The sequence below is a fragment of the Mytilus californianus genome, unplaced genomic scaffold, assembly GCF_021869535.1.
Source record: "Mytilus californianus isolate M0D057914Y unplaced genomic scaffold, xbMytCali1.0.p SCAF_6, whole genome shotgun sequence".
Classification (NCBI taxonomy): domain Eukaryota; kingdom Metazoa; phylum Mollusca; class Bivalvia; order Mytilida; family Mytilidae; genus Mytilus; species Mytilus californianus.
Genome location: NW_026262712.1, coordinates 15,038,718 through 15,064,167, shown reverse-complemented (window position 1 = coordinate 15,064,167; position 25,450 = coordinate 15,038,718). Strand labels below are relative to the sequence as shown.

The 25,450-nt window shown below is 32.4% G+C and overlaps 2 protein-coding genes across 2 annotated transcripts in view; one reads left to right on the top strand and one right to left on the bottom strand.

Moving 5' to 3' along the window:
* The window catches only part of LOC127706882 (F-box only protein 47-like), a 49,197-nt gene extending 46,250 nt beyond the window's left edge, over positions 1 to 2,947 (bottom strand). The window contains exon 1 of the mRNA XM_052211615.1: positions 2,812 to 2,947. Within this exon, the coding sequence (XP_052067575.1) occupies positions 2,812 to 2,893 (82 nt within the window). The 5' untranslated portion in view covers positions 2,894 to 2,947. The remainder of the gene's footprint in view (positions 1 to 2,811) is intronic.
* A 179-nt stretch (positions 2,948 to 3,126) lies between these two features.
* LOC127706873 (elongator complex protein 4-like) lies at positions 3,127 to 23,567 on the top strand. The gene is made up of 10 exons (XM_052211597.1): positions 3,127 to 3,410; positions 7,662 to 7,697; positions 9,192 to 9,313; positions 10,810 to 10,923; positions 12,063 to 12,178; positions 14,504 to 14,628; positions 15,025 to 15,182; positions 17,908 to 18,007; positions 18,383 to 18,489; positions 22,904 to 23,567. The coding sequence occupies exons 1-10, from the start codon at positions 3,284 to 3,286 to the stop codon at positions 23,018 to 23,020; spliced, it is 1,122 nt and encodes a 373-aa protein (XP_052067557.1). The 5' UTR covers positions 3,127 to 3,283; the 3' UTR covers positions 23,021 to 23,567.
* The last annotated feature ends 1,883 nt before the right edge of the window (positions 23,568 to 25,450 follow it).

Below are 25,450 nucleotides of genomic sequence, written 5' to 3'. Positions count from 1 at the left end.
AGCAGAAATTATTTACCCTTTCGGAAAACATGACTTGGTTTTTATAACATGCATATATATAATTTGTGTTTGTGGTTATTTTCGGAATTTCGTTTTATTGTGTTGTTTTTTTTTGTGTTTCATATATTTTGTTTTTGTTGTAGTTTTTATTTTTATACCAAGAGAAATTATTATACATAAAGTATGATAAAAATAAATAACCTAAATGTAATGGGTTCCGAATTGAACATTTTAATCTTTACTTTATATTTTACAGTCAGGATTCTACTTCGTCAAAATTATCTCCCCATTATGCAGTTCATTTTTACAATCGTAAAAATGGAAGCCATTGTAGGGATGACGCGCTGCCAATTTAGCTCTTGAAAACCGATAAATTTATCCACATAGCACCATTACGATCCTTATATGCCAGTTGTATTTTAAAAGACAAATGTATCTACTAGCTAATGAGCATCAGTTAATGTACATGTCTACATTCAGTCAACTTAAAACTATTGTCTGATCAGTTGTCAGGTGGAATTTTCGAAAATTCATAAACATTTAAAACAATTCTAATTCAATATTTTTCGTGGAAGGGCAGACTAAAAATTTTCAGTGGTTGAAGACTATAAACCCTAGATATCACACACAAAAAATGAAGTTTTTTCGAAAATATGCATTTTTAAGATCCAACTTAAAAGTCTGTCGTCAAGTACTTTTAGTAAAAGTTTACTATTCGAACACACCTACTCTGTTTTTGTGATTCATTAGAAAGGTATTTCACTTGACCCATATATTTCATTTTTCAGTACTGTGAATTTTAGATGTTATAAAGTCAACCTGTAGCCTATATATATAAAAATGATAGAATCTGAAGCGAGATGATGTATCAAATACTTTCGCTTCTTACGTTTTCAAGACAAAATATTCAACCCAAACACGCCCTAACATAAAAAGGTGCACTCGATTTTCTCTTTCGATGCAATTGTTACCCATTTTTTGGAATTATTTCTCGAGTCACATAATGGAAGGGCAGAAACGAAAATTAAGGAACAAATAGATTGATATGTCCTTCGTCCATGGTATTATTTTTTTTTTAAACGGAGGTTATGCATTTTTTAAATCCAACTGAATAGACACCCATGTCGTCGACTTGATATCTATTTGTTCTGCTTAATTATGTAATAAATTGAAAACTTATGCAAATGGTGTTTTATGATAAAATACTTCGTAATTTAGCCAAAAACTGTCCTTTTATTTGTTTCCATTAACTTTTAAAATTTGTGTTACTATAGTAAACATTACAGTAAGCATTTATCGCCTTCTCTAACAAAGAGCTTCGATTCTTTTGTTCTATTTCAACTGGGTTTCTGCCTGTTTATTGGAGTGAAATATCCCGTTGCTGACCAATCCAGGTGCCAATTCAACTTGTTACCTCCAATGTGTCATAGGGTGTTAATAAATAAATATCAAAAAGAAAAAAACAAAGTTTATAGTCTGCATGTGATCCAATGATTTGCATATCATTACATCTGAAAGAAGTCGTTTCCTGAAAATCCAAAGGCAATCGTTTCCCAGAATGACGCTGAATTTAAACAATCTGAAAGACTGCGTTTCCTATGATTTTTTTCAAAGAGCATTTCTGGTTAGATTAAATAAATTTCGAGAAACGGAAGAGTATTAATGAAAGGAAAGTCAATAGAGGATTTGAAACCCGAGTTAATTTTAAATATTTTAAACAGTTTCATACAAAAGAAATGCATTCTTGTGTTCAATTGTTTACAGTGTTGCATTTGTGGGACCGTTTACGACCTGATTACAAATTTTTATGATGACATGCATTACATCTTTATCAAGAAAAATATCTCGAGTGTTCCGTGAGATACAAGAGAGAACATCATGTACCATCCGATTTAAGTATCCTCCATCCTCATTCCGTGTCTCCGGCTTCTTTGTCAACAAAAATCAAAAAGCAAGCGTTACGTGTAACGGAAAGCAAGCGTTACCACTGATTGAATCGGAAAGCGTTCCCAATATACACAGTGATAACATACAGATATATTAATCTAAGACCAGAATATCAATCCCCTTCCAAAATTCATCAGGATTTATTTTAGCCCTACTAAGCTAAGCGAGATGTATCGCTTGCATGGTCTTTCAAAATTCCTGTATTCGTTTGAGTCAAACTATGGGTATCTCGAAATATTTCTCTGGTCCGATAGACTTTGAGATAACGAGAGTCGACTATTCTTGATAAAATCACAGCATAATGGCGCTTGATTATGAAATTCCCAGCTACCAGGGTACAATTCCATGAGACAAAATATGAAAGGAATATTCGTTTACATATAAAAACCTGTTTACATTGTATATATATGGCCCAGAAAACTTTAAAAGCATGGCAGCAATTAAAATCAACTGGTATATGTTTTTGGTTTTTTTCTTGATTTTTCATAAAAAGCAACAAAGGAGCATACAATTTCCTGCAACTTTGTGTCAGAGGCTAAGGCGCATATAATATAGGCTTTAATTCCAACAAATTTGTAGATCTGATTATTAAAGGATAATGAATGTTGATGGTAAAACAAACATGCAAAATCCACTTGTTTATCCTTCAGGAGTCAATCAGTTAGCACCTGTCTCATATTAATGTTACAAGTTTTTAAGTTTTGTTGGGGACAAAAAACTACATCGTAGACTTATACAATTTTTTCCAACTAAATAAAGAATATTGATGAATATAAGATAATGTTCTCATCAACCAGCAATAAATAAATGAATAAATTAAAGAAATCACAAGAAAAATGCTGTCAACAGTCTTACACTACTAACTTCTGATGGTATCAAAATTCATTGTTGAGTTGCCAAAAGTGTCGTCTGTTGACAGTCGCGCGCAATCGTCTGCTTTGATCATATTTTTTACGTTAAAGTGCGTTATTCTTCTTTAAAAATTCTGTTTACAACAAAAGGTTGGAAAATGAAGACATTTCATTAATTTATCCAAATTAATTTCTAAAACATTTTGAAAAACTAAAAGAAACTTTGAAAACGGGCACCTTGTTGACAAATGAACATTTTTACCTTTCCACTAAAGAGTTCCTATGTCGTCCTCGAGTGTTTTCTGTACCTTTGATGGTAAACCCCCGAGAAGCAATCAAGGGGACATAATTTGAATTGAGCAATTCATAAAAATTGACACATGGTTACAGTTGAAGATAACCTTTATAAGTAAAACAGGGAAAGCTTGTAAGACAGTCTGTGACATTAACTATTTTTGGGTTTCCCTTATGTTTTCGTCAAAATCATGACATCAACAAGTTTTCAAAAGAAAACCAAAGCAAAAATACTTCAAATACCAGGAGCAAAACCATCCTTGTACAACAACCAGTTGCTGATTTCAACAGGCATTCCTTCTTTAGATAATATAATAGGTTAGATAAGTAATAGATTATAATGAGATAGCATAATAAGTTATAAAAATTTATGGAAAATATTTAAAATATGTTTCTGAGAGTCTGTACCATGATTGGCATGAATGAGGGTAGGAATGCCCTTTATGGTCGAGCGTTAAAAGTCTGTTTTTTTTCTCTTCCGTTAGTGTCAAATGAGCCTTAATTTTTTATTGTCATTTGTCCAAATCTCATTTTGTAGCTACCGTTAGCGTCAAATGGAGTAAATTTTTTATCGTTAACTTTATTTTAACAAATATTTTACCGTCATTCATCATGTGGGGTACCCCAATTCCTACCCTCATGAGTACCGTATGCACACACAAAATAAGACAACTCACAAGCGTACATGTATTAATAAATTACGTCAGAAGCTCAGAGTTCTTTGTGGTCCCTGAAGAAAATTTGCTGTTCCTCACTATTATTTCTATTGCAATATTATATACCAAAACTGTGGTCCTTTGCAAAATGATGGTACCTATAAAAAAAACATTTGGACCTCCACATTTCGAGGACTTGGAAAGCTACTTGAATTTTTGCTTTGAAGACTATCGGGGAGGGGGATCTATGTGAATAAGAATAGAAAAATAATCTCTGACAGCAGATTTCATTATTAATATTATTATAGTAATTATACCATTTTTTTAGACGTCTTAAAAACTGGTTTAATTACTTTTTCTAATAAGAATAGAAAAATAATCTCTGACAGCAGATTTCATTATTAATATTATTGTAGTAATTAAACCAGTTTTTAAGACGTCTAAACAAATGGTATAATTAATACAATAATGTAATATGTATTCCCTATAAGAATTTTGAAACAAGAATCATTATTAAGGCCAAAAAAAATATATGTCTTTTTACGGTTACCGGACAGACCCTACTTTAGAGCGCCGACCCTAAGTCATTTTATTTCCGTCGTAAAGTGAAAAATAAACTGAACTCGTGTCAAAAGTGAAGTTAGTGTTGCAAATAATATAAATCAATTGCCTGATACATTCCATTGTTCACAATCGTGAATATGACAGCTGTTTTAAGGAAATTCCCAACTCGTGTGATGAAATAAACACTTTGCTGCCATTTTTTTTCCAACCAATTACCAAAGGAAATAATCCAATCATTAAAAATACGAGTAAACTCAACCCATGATCAAGCCGGACCACAACAAGATGAAATGGCATGACTCAAAATCATGTCACAAAAAATAAAATGAAAAAATAAAAAATAAAATGGAAATACCGACCTACCTACCCTATTTTTTTAAAATATGTAACCTTAAACAGACATATTTTTTTTTGGCCTAATAAACAATGCAGACCTGCCAACTATCCGGATTTCTGGAGGATATCCCCCATGAGAGGTGTTGACCTGAATTTTGAAATTCTTTATTATATAAACTGAACACCTTAAAACAGGCATTCAAATGAGTTAAAAGGGTATTTAAGCACATATATACTCACTCTATCAATAAAGTAGTAGATTAAGAACACTAATGAGAATATAAGAGGAGCATTATGTCCTCTTGCCATTAAAATCCCTCATGGAGATTTTGAAAAGTTGGCAGGTATGCAATGAGGCCAGAGTAATAAACATTGGGTCATTACATATTCATTTTTATACCACCGCAAAAATTAAAATTTTTTTTTATACAACCGCAAAAATTAAAGATTTTTTGGTTGTATATTGGTATCACGTTGTCGTCGTCATCTACAGCGTCGTCCGAAGACGGATAATAACTTTAGTATAAATAAATAGAAATCAATAAAATTTTAACACAAGGTTTATAACCACTAAAGGAAGGTTGGGATTGATTTTAGGGGTTATGGTCCCAACTGTTTAGGAATTAGGGGCCAAAAAAGGGGCCCAAATAAGCATTTTTGTAGTTTCCAGACAATAACTTGTGTTAAAGTGTATGAATCTCTCTGAAATATACCACAAGTTACCATACTACAAAGGGATGGCTAGGATTGATTTTGGGGGGTTATGGCTCAAACCAATTAGGAATTAGGGGGAAAAACAAGGGTTTTTCTGGTTAAAGGACAATTGAGACAATTTAAAAGCAGCGTAAGGGAGGTAATCCAAATCAAAATCAAAATCAATTTAAATAACAATGTTTAATACCTCCCTTACACTGCTTGTAAATTATGTATTTAGAAATGATGATTGTCTGAGATACTGACCATAACTTGAGGGAAAGAATTATTTTTTGGAATAAGGGAAAGGGGGGAGGTGAAAAAAATTGGAGGGGGACAATTTTTCTCATTTTAGAATTCAAAATTAAAAGAAAATTTCTTCAAATATTTTTTTTTGAGGGGTTAATATTCAACAGCATAGTGTATTGCACATATGCAAAAAAACGGGGTGAAATTTTTTTTTTTTTTTTGGGGGGGGGGGGGCAATTCGCATAGTGTATTGCACAAAAGCAAAAGATTAAATATAAATTCAAATCATATAACCAATTTGAAGTTCTTTGACTACAGTTATTCTGTGTCAGAAACCTAATGTGTGTCAAAAATTTAATTACAATCCAAATTCAGACTTGTATCAACAATGATCAAGCGTGAATATTGTGTCCATTTTGGCCCCAACTTTTCATGGTTGGACATCTGCGGTTGTATCCAGCTGCGTTTAGCGAAGCAATTTATTTATTATTAAATTACATTTACTCATTAATTTTCATTTACTTAAATATTAATTGTAAAGCAATCAAATAAAAAAACGTTCATCCTAGCTACAATTTAGTACAAAATAATAATGTTTGATATTATTCTGTCGATTTCATCGATATCCATCATGCCCTTTAGGAGGATTTTGGCTATTACAAGGCACATGAACAGAAAGACTGACAGACAAATGGACATAGAGACTGACAGACAGATGGATGAACAGATAGAGTGACCCCCCCCTCCCCCCCCCCAAAAAAAAAAACATTCATATGAGTAATTTAAATCAAAAGATGGACAAGATTACAAGAAAGGGTGATTTGTTCTCTTTTTTGGGGGTTGTGGTTGGATATAGGAATATGTCTGTCCTTCTGACTGTCTGTCATTGTGTCTTGTAAGCACAACTCCTCATAAACAGCTGAACAGATATTGATGAAATTTAAGACAGTTGTAGAACACTAACCAAGGATGTGTATACAGGAAAAGATTTCCAGTCCTACATGTAAAAAGGGAGATTATTTAACTTTCTTACTCAAGTGTTGAAATATGTGATAAAAGTTTCTTGTAAGTGCAACTCTTCCTAAACAGTTAGCCTGATATTGATGAAACTCAAACTATAGACAGTTGTATAATACTACACAAGGATGTGTAGTGTGTATAGGAATATTAATCCTGGTCCAACAATTTTAAGGGGAAACAATAAAATTTGCTGGGGCAAGGGTTATCCATTTGTGAGATCACTCATAGTTCTAGTTTAAACAAAACAAACTAGTGATTTTTTAGCACTCATAATCAATCTAATCTGTCCATGGTTAACAAGAATCAGTTTTAACTCAAAATAATTTTCCAGTATACAAATTTCATCTATAAACAGGATAAATTTAATTAAAAGTTTGACCATGAAACTTGTTATAACAGACATTATTTGCTATTTATCTGTATTTTGAGTGTACGTCACTACGTGTATATAATTATACATGTTTTAAATGTTCATAAACTTACACAAAAAGTAAATAAAAAAAAAATCTAAATTTATAAAAATCCCGATATAACCTCTGATGATCAAAGGTGAAACCAGTAGGATAATGGACGTTATCTTTACATTTTGTGAAATTCAAATATGTAATTTAGAATATTAAATATCAGCATTTTTACAACTTTTAATTTTATTTATAAAGGCATATATCATGTACCGGTATATATATTTATATATACATTTTAAATATAGAATTAACATTGAAATAACAACTTTTGTTAAATCTGATTGAAATAGCTGTTACTATTTGCTTCTCTCTAAATTGGGAGAGAGATACAGACCTAACAGCTGATTTTAGACTGATTACATTTCAGTTCTCTATCATGTCTGTCCACATTTGCTAAAAGACCATTTAAATATTGGAACTCAACAAGTATTTTTATGGGTTCATAATAAATTTAAAAGTGAATCCTAATTATGAATTCAATTCAATTGGTGATTTAATTTATAGTTTTAGATATGAATGCATTGATAATCAAATGTATAATGTTCATAATCATTATAATTGCATATCAAATGCATTTTTGTTTTCAGGTGGAGGAGTTGCAGTGGGAACAGTCTTTTTACTGGGTACAGTATTTTTTCTTTTAAGTGAATTTCTTTTCAACATTATTCAGTTCATACCTCCCTCAATTAGGTATCTTCAGTCAGAGAAGGGCCATGTTAGCCTAGTGGTCTAAGTAGTTCAATAACTGTATCACTAGCCTCTCAACACAAAGCTGTGAGTTTGAACCCTGCACAAGGCAGGTGCACTCCAATCTTAATTGACATTGATTGTCTGTTTTCCTGCTGTAAGTCAGTGGTTTTCTCCAGCACTCCAGCTTCCTCCACCAATACAAACTGACCACCACAAAATAGCACATTAACGCTGAAAGTGGCTTTAAACACCATTCAATCAATCAATCCTCCATCAATAAAAACTTACCTCCACGAAAAAGCCAATAGTGCTGAAAGAACATAAATATACTACAAATATCTTGTATTTGCTATTTACTATCAATTCCAAGTTTACTATCGTCAGCAGTCACTGATATTATTATATCAGCGACCGCTGTGGATAGTAAACTTGGAATTGATAGTAAATAGCAAATACAAGTTATTTGTTGTATATTTATGTTCTTATAATACAAAAAAATGCGAAAAAATTGAAATTAGTAGAAAACGAAAAAATAACGGATTTTGGAAAAAAGGGGGAGGGCCAAAAAAAAAAGTTGTCCTGTCCCCAAGTATCTATGGGTTATCTAGAATGCTGTTTTAACTAGTTATATTAAAGTTTATCCATATGGCTGAAATATTACAAGATTTTGAATGAAAAAAAGGTTGTCACAAATAAACTCACCCTCAGTGGAGCTTGAAAGAGGGAGAGCTCCCACTTTATGGCTAAAACAGGTTGTTATGTATTGGATAGATACTTGGAAATCCATTTATGTAAGGTTTCTAGTAAACTGTACATGTAGAGCATAGCATATAAGTATTTTCAGTAGCATTCATCTATTAAATTTTATTAGTAATTAGTAGTCAGATTTATCTATACTGTTACATCCAGTATAAGATTTTCTGATAATAAGCTACATTGAGTTGTGTATGGAATGAACCCTTGGAATGTTCAATCAGATATGGATGCATCTCTCTAAAAAATAATAAGATGTGGTATGATTGCCATGAGACAACTCTCCACCTACGACCAAATGATGTAGAAGTTAGCAACTATAGGTCACATCATCTTTCAACAATCAGCAAAACCCAGACTGCATAGTAAGCTATAAAAAGCCCCTAAATGAAAAATTTTAAACAATTCAAAGGAGAAAACCAACAGCCTGATTTATGTACAAAACATTAAAAGAAAAACAGATATGATATACAGCAACAAACGACAACCACTGAATTACAGGTTCCTGACTTGGGACAGGATCATACTCTGTTGTTCTGTCAGTTTGCCCCAAAAAAAGTGTAACACCTTCTTTATATTAGCAAAGTTCTGTACTGTGTCTAAACTTAAGATGTGCTGTACCATCATCTGAAATATTCAAATATCATTATGCTCTTTACATTTTCTATTACCAGAGGAAGATGTGTATGGTAACTATGGCAGGTTAATGTTAAAGTATTTCTGTTCTGAAGCTGTGATGACAGGACATAGTTTGCATTTAACAAGTGCAGATAGAGACCCTCAGCAAATTCTTAAGGTAAGTATTTAACAGACTATATATTTCAGTTTATAAATTGTATTATTTTTCTAAAACTAAGATTACCTGTATATGGATTAGACTGTTCTGTTTAATATAACAATGAGGAGATGTGGTATGATTGTCAATGAGAAAACTATCCACCAGAGTTCAACTGAAGTGAATATAAGCAAGTATAGCCGCTGTAAGGCCTAAGTTGGCTATAAATAGCCACAACATTAACAATGGATTCATGCTCATAAATACTTCATAGTTTTGCCTTCCTAAACTTTTGGTCTGAAGTGTACCTGATGAATGTTATTCCAGAAACATATGCAACTATATCTTCATAAAAAATCTTGATGCAACATGTTTTAGGAAACAATGTTTACAGTTCTTACCAGATTTTTATGAAACTTATATCGTATGTTTATATCAGCAATGTCTTGGACGAGTTCCAAAATCAGTGCGGATCAATATTCTACGACCGCATAAAATTTTTCAGCGTTGTGCTAAGACACATTTGGTTTCCGGACAATAACTTTAGTTAAAGTGAATGGATCTCTAAAAATTTTACCAGAAGGTTCAATACCACAAAAGGAAGGTTGGGATTGATTTTGGGGGATATGGTACCAACAGTTTAGGAATTAGGGGCCAAAAACAAGCATTTTTGTAGTTTCCGGACAACTTGTGTGTTAGTGTATAGATCTCTCAGAAATTGTACCACAAGGTTCCATATCACAAAGGGAAGGCTGGGATTGAGTTTGGGGGTAATTGCCCCAACAATTTAGGAATTAGGGGCAAAAAGGTGTCAAAAACAAGCATTTTTCTAGTTCTCAGACAGTAACTTGTGTATAAGTGTATGGATCTCTCTAAAACTGTACTACAAGGTTCCATACCACAAAGGGAAGACTGGGATTAATTTGGGGGTAATTACTCCAAGGGGGAGGGGGTTCAAAAAGTTTAGGGGATATTTTTTCCAATTTTTTTTGGGGGTTCATATTTTTTTTTCTCAAAATTTTTGAAATTTCAAATGATTGCACAGTATTGCGCAATAGCAAGAAATCTTCAATTGCACAGTATTGCGCAATAGCACAGTATTGGGCAATACCACAGTATTGGGCAAGAGCAAGAAATCTTCAATTGCACAGTATTGCGCAATAGCAAGAAATCTTCAATTGCACAGTATGGCGCAATAGCAAAAAATCTTCAATTGCACAGTATTACGCAATAGTAAGAAATCTTCAATTGCACAGTAATGCGCAATAGCACAGTATTGCACAATAGCACAGTATTGAGCAATAGCAAGAAATCTTCAATTGCACTGTATTGGGCAATAGCAAGAAATCTTCAATTGCACAGTATTGCGCAATAGCAAGAAATCTTCAATTGCACAGTATTGCGCAATAGCAAGAAATCTCTAATTGCACAGTATTGCGCAATAGCATAGTATTGTGCAACAACAAAGTATTACCAAAAGTCCACTAATTAATTTTATTGATGATATTTTTTGTAAGGAGTTACCTGCTCCTATCATTGATGATCCAGGACCACCACCAGAGGACACATCCAACCAATCAGATGAACAAATGAAAATAGCATGGAGATATCAACATCTTCCAAAATACCAGGTAAATTTAACATAGCAGACCTTGGACTTTTGAATTCAAATTCAATTAATTTTTTTAAAACAACAATATTTGTAGTGTTGTGCAGAGGAGGCATTATGTTTTACCCTTGTCCGTCTGTCCATCTGCACGTTCCAAAATTAGTTTCCATTCTCTAACTTTTACTGTTCTCTAGTTACTTCCCTTTATAAAGGAAAAAAAAATGCTAAATTTGCCATTTCAGCACTCTAACTTTAGTTTTCCTCAACCAAATGTTATGAAACTTATACACAATGCTTATTACCACCCAACACAGATCAAGTTTGAATTTGGGTGATGTTACTTTTAAAGTTTCTCTAGTTACATCCCTTTATAAAGAAAAAAAATTGCCGTTTCTGCACTCTTTAGTTTACCTCAACCAAATGTTAGGAAACTTATACACAATGTTTATTACTACCAAACACAGATCAAGTTCGAATTTAAGTGGTGTCACTTTCACCGTTCTCAAGATATGTCCCTTTTAAATTGAATAAATTCTGAAATTCTGGTATATATATATGTCCCATAGACAAATTCTTCATTTATTTTTAAACCAGAGGCTAACAATCAAAATTAACATGTGCCCATAATTAGTCTAGGATTTATGTATGCAAGTTGCAAAAAGGACCAATTCCAAAATTAACTTCATATCTATATACAGACAATCAATATCATATAGGAAGCAATGGTGCATTTCTTATCTGTTTCACTCCTTTTATGATATTTTAGCCAGTTTTGAAAAATACAATCTGTCAAACAATGAGAGGGGTGACACAGGTATGCTAATTTCCCAAATTCAGCTTTTTATGTCCCTGCTGCGTGCGTCCATATGTCCATACTTACGTCCCAAAATTAGTTTCCGAAAGTATGTTATCCCTCTCAAAAATGTCCTTAGAATTCATGTTGTAAATATTGCATGGCATCCGGATATCTTGTCTTTTTCATTGTCTTATGGCAGAACTTTTAAATTTCAATATGATGCATGTCAAAAACTGATTTCAAAATGTAATATTTAAGTTTTATTTCAAGAGTACTGGTAGATGTTTAAAGGGTGAAGATGTATAGAATAAAGTCTGCACAAATACGTATACATTACATACATACAATGCTTTTGTTTATTTCAGTCGAACCCAACATCTATAAAGTTTGGACATTATTATGATTTAACAAAGACCATGGACCCTGAGTTGACAAACAGCATAGATCATTCTACAATCTCTCAAACAGATTTGTGTACATGGTAAGATAAAAAGCTTCAATAATGAATTTCATCATACTTATAAAACCATCCTGACATAAATTCTGAAGTTGTGATCAATTAACTACAGCTTGGCGATGACAAATGAAACATGCAATTCAATATGAGATCTTGGAAGGGATATGAATTTTATCCTATTTTGCATTTGTCTTACATACTGCGCCAGATTTAACAGTGCTAGCCCAAAAGGTCTGCAGGAAGTCACCAATATTGAGAAATTTTCTCATTTGACTCAATATGACTGGAATTGTATTCATCAGGTACACTTGAGTCACTTGTTCAGACTGAATCTGTTAGTTCAAATCCTGCTCATTGCGAGGTGTGTTTGAGTCTGATCTTAATAGACAAGGATTGCCAGCTTTATGCCAGTGTAATGTTAGTGGTTCTCTGAGCATTCTGGTTTCCTCCACAAACAAAAAATGACCACCACGTTATAACCAAGGTCAATGAAAGTGGTGTTAAACATAAACAAACACATGTTTGGAAAGCAAACAAAATAATTTGAGAGCACCTAAATAGAAAAGCATAATCAGTATAAAGTAAAGTTTGTCTTTTTATGCCCCTGCCGTAGTGGAGGGGGCATTAAGTTTTACCCTTGTCCGTCTGTACTTTCAACCGTCCGTCCGTACATCTGTACGTCCCGAAATTGGTTTCCGTTTTTCAACTTTAGTTTGCCTCAACCAAATGTTATGAAACTCAATGCTTACTACCACAAAACTCAGATCAAGTTTGAATTTTGGTGGCGTCACTTTTTAACTGTTCTTGAGTTATGTCCCTTTATAACGTTATATGCAAGCGGTGGCATCATCTGTGTCCCATGGACACATTCCTAGTACAATAACATCATTTTATGACCTGAAAATTTACTGACAAAAAGTATATTTTAAAGAAGCCAAAACTGAAGCATAAACTACCATCAATTACATTTTAAAGTGCAGTGTATTTCTCAGCCATATTTTAGATGTTAAAAAAATGGAAACATATAAAAAAAAACTAGGGAATTAAAAAAAACTTGAAAAGTTTTGAAAAATAGAAAATTAGTTTCTAGTCTATAAAATACTGTTAATATATAAGTAGGGTCAGCCATGGCTTATAGTTTTCGTTTGTTAAACATGGAAGTAAATATAAAACTAACCCCTTAGTCATGCCTGCTTGGCTTAAAAAAAGTGAGGATTATATTGTTATCACCTTGTCTGTCTGGCCGTTCATTTGTCCGTTCATCCATCCATGTGTATATTATATGTTTTCATCATTCTTTTCTAAAACTACTGAACAGAATTACTTCATATTTGGTCAGCAGCTCAACAAAGATTAACTGTAATGTTTGAGCACTTTTCGGATCTTTCAGATACCTTCTTCATGTTTGCCAATACTTTTAAGTGTTCCATAAACTATTAAACAGACTGACTTCATATTTAGTCAGCAGCTCAACAGTGATGAGTTAAAAAGTGTGAGCACTTTTCGGATCTGTCAGATTCCTACTTCCTGTTAGCCAATACTTTGAATTTTTCCATATGTTGAATGAATTTAAAATTTTCTGTCATGTCTACCTCAGAAACTATTGAACAGAATGACTTCATATTTAGTTAGCAGATCAATACTGATGACTTGGAATCTTTATGTGCTTTTCGGATCTGTCGGACACCTTCTTGTTTCTTTCTGATGCTTTGAATTAAGACGGGGATATGCTAACACAACAATGCATGCTTCTTGATTATATTAACTATCATCGCTGTTTTCATAACGATAGATTTGTTCTTTTTGTGTGATAGTTTTCCATCTCAGAGGATTATGGTCTTTCAACTCTTAGGAATTTCTCTGATTCATCTCATCTCAAGGCTATCGCCTATCAATGAGATTGCAGCAAAGAAAATCCCTCTTGTTTTCAAAACCACAGATAATCTATAAATGTTTTAGCTATGAAATTTTTCTAGTTTCAAATAATTCCTCGTTTAAACAAGTAATTTTAATAACTTTTTTTTAGGGGGTAATTGATATAACATAGACGAAATCTTTATTTCTTTTTGGGAGGGGGGATATAAAAAAAATTGTGATTATTGTTATTAAAATCAAGAAAAGTTAGAACAAATCATTGTAATCTCTTTATTTCATATATTATATTATATTTGTTTATGTATGATTCATTGTAATTATTCTGCTCCTTGTTGGTGCTTTGATTAGCAATAAAGTATCTGTATCTATCTGTATACGGTACTGTCCTTTAATTTTTTAAAAGTGAATTATACATGTATTACAAACTGTGAAATCTCTATTGACTTTTTTAAGAAGAAAGATATTTTATTTCAGTTCTTCACCATCAACATTTATGAATGAAAACTATGCTCTGCTGCTGGAGAAAATAAAACAAAAAATAGACAATGGCAAATTTTCCACAACTACACAACATGATAAAAGAAATATTCTCAGAATAGGTAAATTTAAAGCTTTCAGTTTACATTATCTGTTATTCAGGTTAATTTTTTCTGACACTGAAATTTAAGTTAAATAAAGACAAATAAACTGACGGACAGAGTGGTTGTTTTATATCAACTTAAGTATTAACCATAATCCAGTTATAATTTAGCAACAGAAGCTGAAAAGGATCACTTCTGTTATCTTACATCCTCTTCTGTGTCACACGCTGTTGAACCTTAACTCCTGAAAAAGGTTAAACAGAATTCAACTAAAAATTCCCATGTTCTTCTATAGGACATTTGGTCAGCTATTTACACTGTTTATTTCTATTATCAAAATAATCCTTGATTTATAAAAGTAATATGATAAAAAAAAGTTGATTAGAAGGATAGCAGTGATTATTTCTGTTCCAGGTATTCATTCCCTTGGTTCACCACAATGGAGAGAGAATGGAGGAATGAAGGGGGAAAACTTTGACTCCTCACTTCCTAGATTTCTTTATGGATGTCGAGCTTTACTTAGATCTGCCTTTGCTGTGATGATGATAACAGTTCCATCACATTTATTTCATGTAAGATATAATTTCTTGTCCAATAAATGTATGGCTTTGAATAAGAGTTTTGTACAAGAAATGTCATGCTTTTAATAACAAGTCTTAAGAAGAAAAAATTAGGATTAAAGAGGCAAAAGATACACATGATACAAAAGGGACATTCATAACTTATAAGTTGCTTTATAGTTAAGTACTTTAAATACTTGTTGCAACTCATGTTATTTATTTATTTTGTATTTACATTGTATCATAGATCAAATTTATTTGTTCAGTGTATGTTCACTGGTGTTAATATGTCTTTTGATTGAGTTAAGCCATTTCAATTGGTATTTTATAGTGTGTCTTTCTATGTTGTGATGTTACACTATTGTTTCAGATAAGGGTGAAGGTTTGGTACCATTAAAACGTTTAAACCCGCTGCAATTGTTTGCACCTGTCCTAAGACAGGAATCTGATGTTCAGTAGTTGTCATTTGTTGATGTGGTTCATAAGTGTTTCTCTTTTCTCGTTTTTTATATAGATTAGGCCGTTGGTTTTCCCATTTGAATGGTTTTACACTAGTAAATTTTTGGGGCCCTTTATAGCTTGCTGTTCGGTGTGAGCCAAGGCTCCGTGTTGAAGACCGTACTTTGACCTATAATGGTTTACTTTTATAAATTTTGACTTGGATGGAGAGTTGTCTCATTGGCACTCATACCACATCTTCTTATATCTATATATTATTGCTTTTTACACAAAAAAACTTGATACATGTACATTGTAATTGTTTAATCCTTATATAGTATTTTAAGTCCAGAAAGTTTTCTTTAGTACTTCCCTTTGAAGTTAGACCCATGACTGTAAACATTGGTCATCATAACACCTGTTATGAAGCTTATAACATGTGTATGAAACAAATACAGTATAAAATACTTATATATGCAGATGTGCATGTAGGTAGGTTGTTCTATTTGATAGAAATTTTCCTGAGATACAAGTACTGTGGATTCATTTATTTTCGTGGGTATCAATTTTCGTGGATTGAGGAAAACTTATATGTTCGTGGATATTTAATTTCGTGGTTTTGCCGATGTCTGCATACATGCCTATAAAAAATTTGTAGTTCGTTGAACATTTGATTTCGTGGTTTGCCTGTACACACGAAATCCACGAAAATTGGTATCCAACGAATAATTATGAATCCACAGTATTACGGTAGTCCTATATCAAGACAGTTATATTTATGTTTTTTTTTTCATGCCAATTGTTTTTGTTTTGTTTAAGTTAGTTGTATAAATACAACCATCTGTCATTTCCTTTGTTTGGTTTTACAATATGGAATAACAAAACTATATTATATGTTGTGGGCTTATGTTCATTTTTTATTCAATACTATAAGAAGAGGGAGAAGATACTTAGAAGCAATCAAAATCTATAAATCAAAAGAAAAACAGACAATATCATGGCCAAATAGAAAAATGACTAAAAGAAAAACAATTGTACAAAATGCTACACCGAAAATTAAAGATTGAGCAATGTGAGCCCCACCAAAAACTGCATGGGAATAAACTTGAGTGTTTCAAATAGGTAAACAATTGTGGATCCATGAGCAACAAAACAGGTGTCATTGGCAAGCATAATTATGGGGATATGTCATATATAGAGCTAGAAAAAAAATTGGATTTTTTGTGACAGCATTAAGGTCAACAATTCTTGATGGTGTCCTATAAACTCTTGAAGGAATGACTTCAACTTTCCTTTAAGGAACCTTTGGCTCAATAACTTCCTTGTAAGCAGCAACCCTCTATTCAGGAGATAGTGTTGCTACAGAGAAATGGAGAGTTCACAAGCTTAAATTGAAATGATCTCTTTTGTTGTCTTCGCAGGGCAGTTGTGTACTGACTATCCTCAATGTCATATTTGCAATAAAGAATATGGATCCACAACTGCCCTGCAAAGACATATGAAGAGAAACCACTCATTGCTCATAACAACATACGTATGTCAATGGTGCAAAAATGATTTCAGTCGTCATGAAATTACATGCCGGCACCTGAAAACCCACAACCTGATATACACCAAGGATCTTATAGAAAGAAAGACACCCAGAGATTAGGCAGAACCACCAAAAACTTCCAATTGAAGCCTCAATGAAAATAGACTGGCACAAAAAAACTAACTTAAGAGTAATATCCGCAAAAGAAATCACCCCAACAACTTCAAAAATATTAGAAGAGGACCTCAAACTTAGTGACAGTGAAGAAGATAAGCCAAACCAAGAAATCATATATGCAGCCAAAGAATGGGAAAAGGCTGAGAAATTTTCAAAATATTCTTATTATAGAGGACTTCAAATGTACGAATATTTACCAGGGAAACACCGAAATACCGATAAATACAGCAAATACAACTGCATGAATACTGCTAAATAGAGACAATAACTGCACAATTTATCTACATTTTATTTTTAGATTCATTTATAATTTCAATTTTATCTCTATTGTATAACATTTTATTTATTTCTTTACCATTCATATGTATTGCAATAACAGGATGTTCATGTTTTTATACCATCATCCACCGTTTCTGGTCAACCCCAAAGTAAACCACAATTGTTTTACTTCAGTAATCTATAACCTTATGTAATTGTCTTGACGAAACTAGTGGACACAATAAAAGATACCGCAACTTAGTGAAAGCTTTAGTGCTGTCTTTGTAATAAAAAAAGATAGTAAATAAATGACATATTTCGTTGTTTTTACAGCCTGCATTTGTTGGTAGACTAAGAAAATTATGTGATACAGTAATACAACTGGAAAGTTTTGCTGGTTCAGAAAAAAATCCTGCTTGTAAAGAATATCATGGTAAGTTGCACAAGGATTTCTTATTGCAAAGTTGAAAAAGGAAATTAATTTCTTAAAATTAGCATCTGTTAATTGTTGTATACTGTAAATCAGAAATGTTTGCGATGTATTTATTATTATGAAAATCCTGACGGGATAGGTTTTCGCAAAAATAAAAACATAAGAAAGAAAAGAATTTTTTATTTTTTTTATTTTACCCTACCATTAATAAAAGTTTTATTGATTATTTCCTATAATTGTTCTTTCTCAACTGATAACTAGCAATCAAATTTTAATAGAAGTGCCTTCTGACCTTTTATCTTTTAATAAAGACTTAACACATTTTTTATATCACATTGAAGAAATCTTGGATCCTCTTTCTTTTGTTTGTTTCAGGATTGTTGAAAATTCATCAGTTACCACGACTCAACTCATTATTATGCCATATGCCAGACACATTAGATTTAGGTTTTAAACTCAGAAGGAAGAAATTCACCATAGAGGTAATACTATAAAGACAAAGCATGTCACCTTTCCAAGCTTTTTATACGACCGCAAAAAAATTTTGAGGTCGTATATTGGTATGATGTTGGCGTCGTCGTCGTCGTCGTCCGGCGTCGTCGTCCGAATACACAATGGTTTTCGCACTCTAACTTTAGTTTAAGTGAATGGATCTCTATGAAATTTTACCATAAGGTTCAATACCACAATAGGAAGGTGGGGATTGTTTTTGGGGGTTATGGTACCAACAGTTAAGGAATTAGGGGCCAAAAAGGGGCCGAAAATAAGCATTTTTGTAACTTCCAGACATAACTTGTGTGTTAGCATATGGATCTCTTTGACATTGTACCACAAGATTCCATATCACAAAGGGTCAATGCTGGGATTGATTTTGGGGTTAATTGCCTCAAAATTTTAGGAATAAGGGGCCAAAAGGGGGCAAAAAACAAGCATTTTTCTAGTTTCATGACAATAACTTGTGTGTAAGTGTATGGATCTTTCTGAAATTTTACTACAAGGTTCCATTTCACAAAGGGAAAGCTGGAATTGAGTGTTGTGGTAATTGCCCAAAACGTTTAGTAATAAGGGGCCTAAAAAGGGGTTTAAAATAAGCATTTTTTAGTTTCTAGACAATAACTTGTGTTCAAGTGTATGGATCTCTCTAAAATTGTATTACAAGGTACCATACCACAAAGGCAAGGCTGTTATTGAGCTTGGTTTGGGGGGAAAGGGGGGTGGGGGTGATGAATCATAAGGGGGGCGGGGGTCAAAAAAGGGGTAATTTTTTTTTTTCCTTTTTTTTTTGTTTAAAATTTACATTTTAAGTTAGTTATTTTTTATCACGAAGAGAAAGTAGGAATTTAGTTTTGGGGTTAATTGCTCAAACATTTATGAATAAGGGGCCAAATATTGGTCGAAAATAAGGATTTTTTTAGTGTGCTCTAATGTTTAAGGAATAAGGGGAAAAAAGGTTAAAAAACAAGGGTTTCCATTTTAATAGACAAATAATTGAGTAAAGAACATTATTTAAAAGCAGTGTAAGGTTGGTAATTCAAACTCATTTAAATATCTCATCTACACTGCTTTTAAATTATGTAAATTGGAAATTTGCCAATAACTTTATTGTTAATAAATGCATTGGAAATTTGCCAACAATTTTAGTGTAATAAACTTCATTGGAAATTTGCCAATATAAAATTTTGCTGATGAAGGTTTTTTGTTTACCTTTAGCCTTGACTATGAAGTCATTTTCTATTTTTATAGCCTTATGATGTAGTTGAATTATTTAATACTTTTATGATGTGTTTAAATGGGGTTTTATCATGTTTATGGTTGCAAATTTATTGTTTTAGTATCATAAACTCCATTTAAAATTTGCCAATAAAAAATTTTTTTTTTTATTTTTAGCTATGATTATGATGTCATTTTCTATTTTACTGTTATGGTTGCAAAGAAATTTTTATTTTTAGATATTACTGTTAAATGATGCTGATTAAGGTTTTTGCTATGTTTAGCCATGACTATGATGTCATTTTCTATTTTAATATCTGTTATGATGTATTTAAATGGGCTTTTATGGTTACAAAGGAATTTTATTTTTAGATATTACTATAAAATGTTGCTGATGCTGATTAAGGATTTTGTTTATTTTTAGCCATGACTATGATGTCATTTTCTATTTTAATACCTTTATGATGTAATTTCCATTTTTAGATATTACTGTTAAATGATGCTGATTAAGGGTTTTTTGCTATGTTTAGCCATGACTATGATGTCATTTTCTATTTTAATATCTTTATGATGTATTTAAATGGGCTTTTATGGTTACAAAGAAATTTTATTTTTAGATATTACTTTAAATGTTGCTGATTAAGGATTTTTGTTTATTTTTAGCCATGACTATGATGTCACTTTCTATTTTAATACCTTTATGATGTATTTAAATGGGCTCCCATGTATTTAGATTTTTGATTATTTATACATGTTACCAAATTGGTCCACATTGAACAAAAACGGTCCAAATTTCAACTTTATTACATTACATCAAACATTGAATTCTACATATTCTTTGATATATTGAAATTAACAAACAATTTAGTTTATGGAGATTCCACCATAATAGGTAAATTAAATTTTTTCCAGTTCTTACACCACATTCATCCTGTGTCAGAAACCTATGCTGTGTCAAATATTTAATGACAATCCAAAGTCATAGCTGTATCAAGCTTGAATTTTGTGTCCATACTTGCCCCAACTGTTCAGGGTTCGACCTCTGCGGTCGTATCAAGCTGCGCCCCAGCGAAGCATTTTATTATCTTTTATCATTAAACACCTGGCAATTTCAGTGGTGTAGCAAAACACCCAAAATAAATGAGAGAAAGAAGAGAGGGGAAGAGAGACAAAAGGATAATTGCTAAATACCGAGCTTCTGATTGGCCCCTTGACCTGCTGCAGACTTTTGGCCTGGACCCTCTGAAAACCACTTCCGTGTGCACTCCACACACAATCCTGCTACATCCCTGCAATTGGTCAGTATCAATAAGACAATTTACTTTGTCAATTTACTTAACAAGTTACAAATCACCAATAACACTTGAAGGACTATTGTTTAAATTTGTTTTACACTGCAATCAGCTATTTAACTATACAGATAAAGCTATACGTATAAACGTTAGCTTTATACGTCAATGACCTCAACTAACCTATTAGCCACGCCTACTTACCGGAACTACTGTATTTCATCAACAATGTCACGTCACAACCATGACAACGTGTGGTAACAATTGTCAAACTTTTGTAAATTTAAACTTGTTATGTCTTGAAATTCGTAATTTATATACCATGTTTATTAAATATTATCAAATTAGTTAATTTTCTCTTTCTAATTCCTAAAAATGTCAATGTCTTATCGCCTGGACTTTATGAGTTACTACGCTTATAGGGAAATACCCAACAATGGTACCCCAAGAGGGAAATTCCAAACACTTTTTTTTTAACAATAAATTTGTTACGTATTTTATTTTTTTTTTATGTTTTTTTATCGATTTCAGTATAAAGACAATATACGTATAGTGTCTTGAAATATGAAATTTATTTGTATTCGGCACAAAACGGGGAAATGCTCGGTAAACCTCGCATTTCCCCCCGTTTCATAGCCTCATACAAATAAATTTCATATTTCAAGACACTATACGTATATTGTCTAATTATACTCTGAAAAAATACTGAACCATTTGAATACCCTGGGGGTTTATTTACACCTACTTACACATGCTTAAAATTTGTCTTTTGAAAGAAGTACAAATGAACATTTAGATGTATAAGAAATGATGCATGGACAAAATATATGATAGGATTAATAACTTCTATAGATTAAAAATATATTGAAAAATTTCTCAAAAAGCAACCTGATGAAATTCTCATTTTGAAGGCAGTAATATTATAAGGTTGTATTACATGTATTTGTAAAGAGCAAAGTCCTCTACTGAGAAAAACACTTAGTTTTGTCATTAAATGGCACTGGTTGAAGAATGCAAGCAATTGCATCACAAACTTGTGTATAACGCTTTTACAGATACTTCATTACTACAGGAAAGATTTTTCTGACCCATGACATGATGTTCATTAAAAGTCTTCTTTTAAATTCATACAATATTTTTTCATGTGGACTGAATTCAAACCACAGACGTAACATTGCACAAGTTATAAGAATATGTATATGTTTCTTGTTAATATACATCATTTTGATTGACATCAATTGCATAATGAAGGATATCGAATATGCTACTATTTGAAACAATTGAGTTAGCTTTATAACTGTACTGCTACATGCACAAAATACAGAGAACCATAAAATATAATTAGATGTAAAAACTATGGAATTGGTTAATATTAGCAAAGAAATGAATTTCCTCAGAATTTCATTGTCTAAAATTCATTTTTACTCTGAAAAGCTGTATCACAAAAAGCCATTCAGATTTTCTAAATTGTGGAAATTTAATCTCACACTGGTATCCCATTTCTCAAACCACATAAGTGAAAAAGGTCCCACCTTCGAAATGAGCCATTTCACATGTTAAACACAAAGAAAAATATGATCACCTAAGATTTTGTAACAACATCTGATTCAAAATATAGATGTAAAGTAGTTAAAAAAGAAAGGTGAAAGATACAAAAGGAGTTTTAAGAGACATTCAAACTCATAAATCAAAAATAAACTGACAATGCCATGGCAAAAAAGTAAAAAAGACCAAAAGACGAACAAAGTATACAAAACACAACATAAAACACTAAAGACTGAGCAACATCAACCCCACTAAAAACCGGGGTTGATTTCTGGTGCTTAGTTATTTAGAGATTGTTGATGGATTATTAGTCTTGATTTTATTATTGATTGATTTTATTTTCTTTTAAAAGAAACTTCACCTTCCTCCAGAGCTGTCAGAAACAGCCAGTAGACCCCAAGAAGATCCAGTGTACAAAAAATCTCCAGCAGGATGTGGTTCCACAGGCAAAAGTAAAATAGACTTCTGAAACTGTCAACAGGACTGGTGCTATACCCACATAGATAAACATGAATAAGCTATAAAGACAAAACTTGTTCCTTTGTGATATAATTTATTATCTGGAATGACAGTTTTAAATATTGTAGAAAATCTAGCAACTCATCACTATCTTGGTTGAAGAGCTAGAAATGGTAGTTATCAGATTATTTTTAAGTGAACACATTATATTCTCATAACTTAAAATGCAAATAGAAGTAGATAGGGTATCGCAACAGTAACCAACAATACAACAATACCAAAACAGAAACACTACAAAAAACAAAGACCTGTGATAAAGTTCCTGACTTGCAACATGCACATTAACCAGTTGAAATAACTAATTTTGAGAGTTCTCAGTACCCCCTTTTCACTATGTAGTACAGATCAGTATACAATTTTGTTAATTGATCTCTTTAAGATATTAGTAAAAGTACATTTTTGAAGTATTAGTTGTGTTCAATGATTTGTTGAGATAATATAAGACATCATGACTGAAACTGTTTAGCTTGTTGAAAATAAAGCAGTACAAAATTAAATGTTTTATTTATTGAAATGACAGGTTTTCTGGATCCTATTCATTTATTCCCTTCCACAAACATGACATAAACAGAGGATGATTTAGTGTGGGGGCCTCCTTTATTGAGCTACATATATGGTTAATATATAGACTTTTTACAAGTCCCACATCTGATCACATCTAATGTTGTCTTTTTAAATTCCTGGATCCGCACCAAACAATTCATCTTTTGTATATGTGTTGGTAAAAGTTTTTGTAAATAAATAAATTGATTCTATGTATATCTTAAAGAAAAATAAATTGATTAAGTTGAAAAAACTGTGTCCAAAGAACCCCTTCCCGCTCAAGATATTAATTGGATAAACATCATATGGCAATCTTCCAACACAGAAAAGGGAATAAATCTTTCGTTTTTAGAATTGATTGATTATGGTTTGCTTTTAAAATATAAAAATAAGGAGATGTGGTATGATTGCCAATGAGACAACTCTCCACCAAAGTTCAATTGAAGTGGATGTAAGCAATTATAGGCAACTGTACGGCCTTCAACAATGAGAAAAACCCATACGTATAGTCTGCTATAAAAGGCCCCGACATGAAAAATACTGTGGATTCATTATTTTTCGTTGGATACCAATTTTCGTGGGTTTCGTGGGTACAAGTGAACCACGAATTCAAATGTTCAACGAATTACAAATGTTAATTTGGCTTTGTATGCAGAGATTGGCAAAACCACGAAATCAAATATCCACGAAAATGCAAGTGTTCCTCAATCCACGAAAATTGATACCCACGAAAATAAATGAATCCACAGTATATAAAACAATTCAATTGAGAAAACTAACAGCCTAATTTATAACAAAACAATTTGCGAATAACAAATATGACAGACATGAACCAACAACAACCACTGAACTACGGGCTCCTGACTTGGGACAGGCACATACAGAATGTGACAGGTTAAACTAGTGCTGGCTCCAAACCCTCCCCCTAACCTGGGACAGTGGTGTAACAGTAACTAAAAATCAGTTGAAAAGTGCTTAACACATCAGATCTATACAAAGGAGAAAAAATCTAATGAAAACACAGACCAGATGTAGCAGGGTATCTATAAATCCCACAACAAAAAAGACACTTGGTAAAGATCTGAGAGTACTCACAGTAACTGACAGCTAGTTCAAAGCCAATTATAATAAATAAAAAAATCATGTATCTTAAACTAAATATCCATTGAGAACAAATTAACAATAAATCCAATTGGTAGGTTATGCAAATTGTGTCAATCAGGATGATAATTTTGTGTGTCACTTGAAAAAGTGAAAATATTGGACAAGGTCAGGAATTTGTCAAAAGGCCTCTTTTGAACTCGCTCCAGAGATGTTGCCAGGGTTTTTTAATGTGCAGAGAACGTAACACTGGCTTACATGCAATTTATCATCCACATTACAATCTAGCTGGGCTGCATATTAATACAAACTGCACAATCAAAAAGATGCCCCCAGCATAGTTTTTCTGTGAGACAGAAGTCTAGGTGACCATATTTCAATACAGAAGTCTAGTCTTGGTGTGTTCATGTCTTTACAGCTGTCAAAAGGTATACCGGTAAATTAGACAATCTAATCATATATACAAAATAATTTTGATAAGCAAATGTTTCAATTTCAACCATAAGCTTATAGTAGGAAAAGTGTTTATCATAAAAAAATTTGTAAGGGTTTTGCGGAACCCAGTGTCTCACCTACTTTTGCTGTTAGTCCCAGGCTCAACAAAAATGGGGAAATAATTATTAAAAACTTTCCTCTAGATACTATCTTTTGAATGTAAGAAGCTTCTTTAAGTTTGGTAAGAATCCAGGATGGTTTATGAATCTAATAAATGTTTTAAAAACTTTAACTGCAGACT

What these genes read in the sequence shown, in the direction of transcription:
- LOC127706873 (XM_052211597.1), top strand. Translation starts at nt 3,284, where the DNA reads ATGACATCAACAAGTTTTCAAAAGAAAACCAAAGCAAAAATACTTCAA. An exon ending in AACATCTTCCAAAATACCAG is followed by an intron (nt 10,924 to 12,062) that starts GTAAATTTAACA and finishes TGTTTATTTCAG; the next exon opens with TCGAACCCAACATCTATAAA. An exon ending in TGCTTGTAAAGAATATCATG is followed by an intron (nt 18,008 to 18,382) that starts GTAAGTTGCACA and finishes TGTTTGTTTCAG; the next exon opens with GATTGTTGAAAATTCATCAG.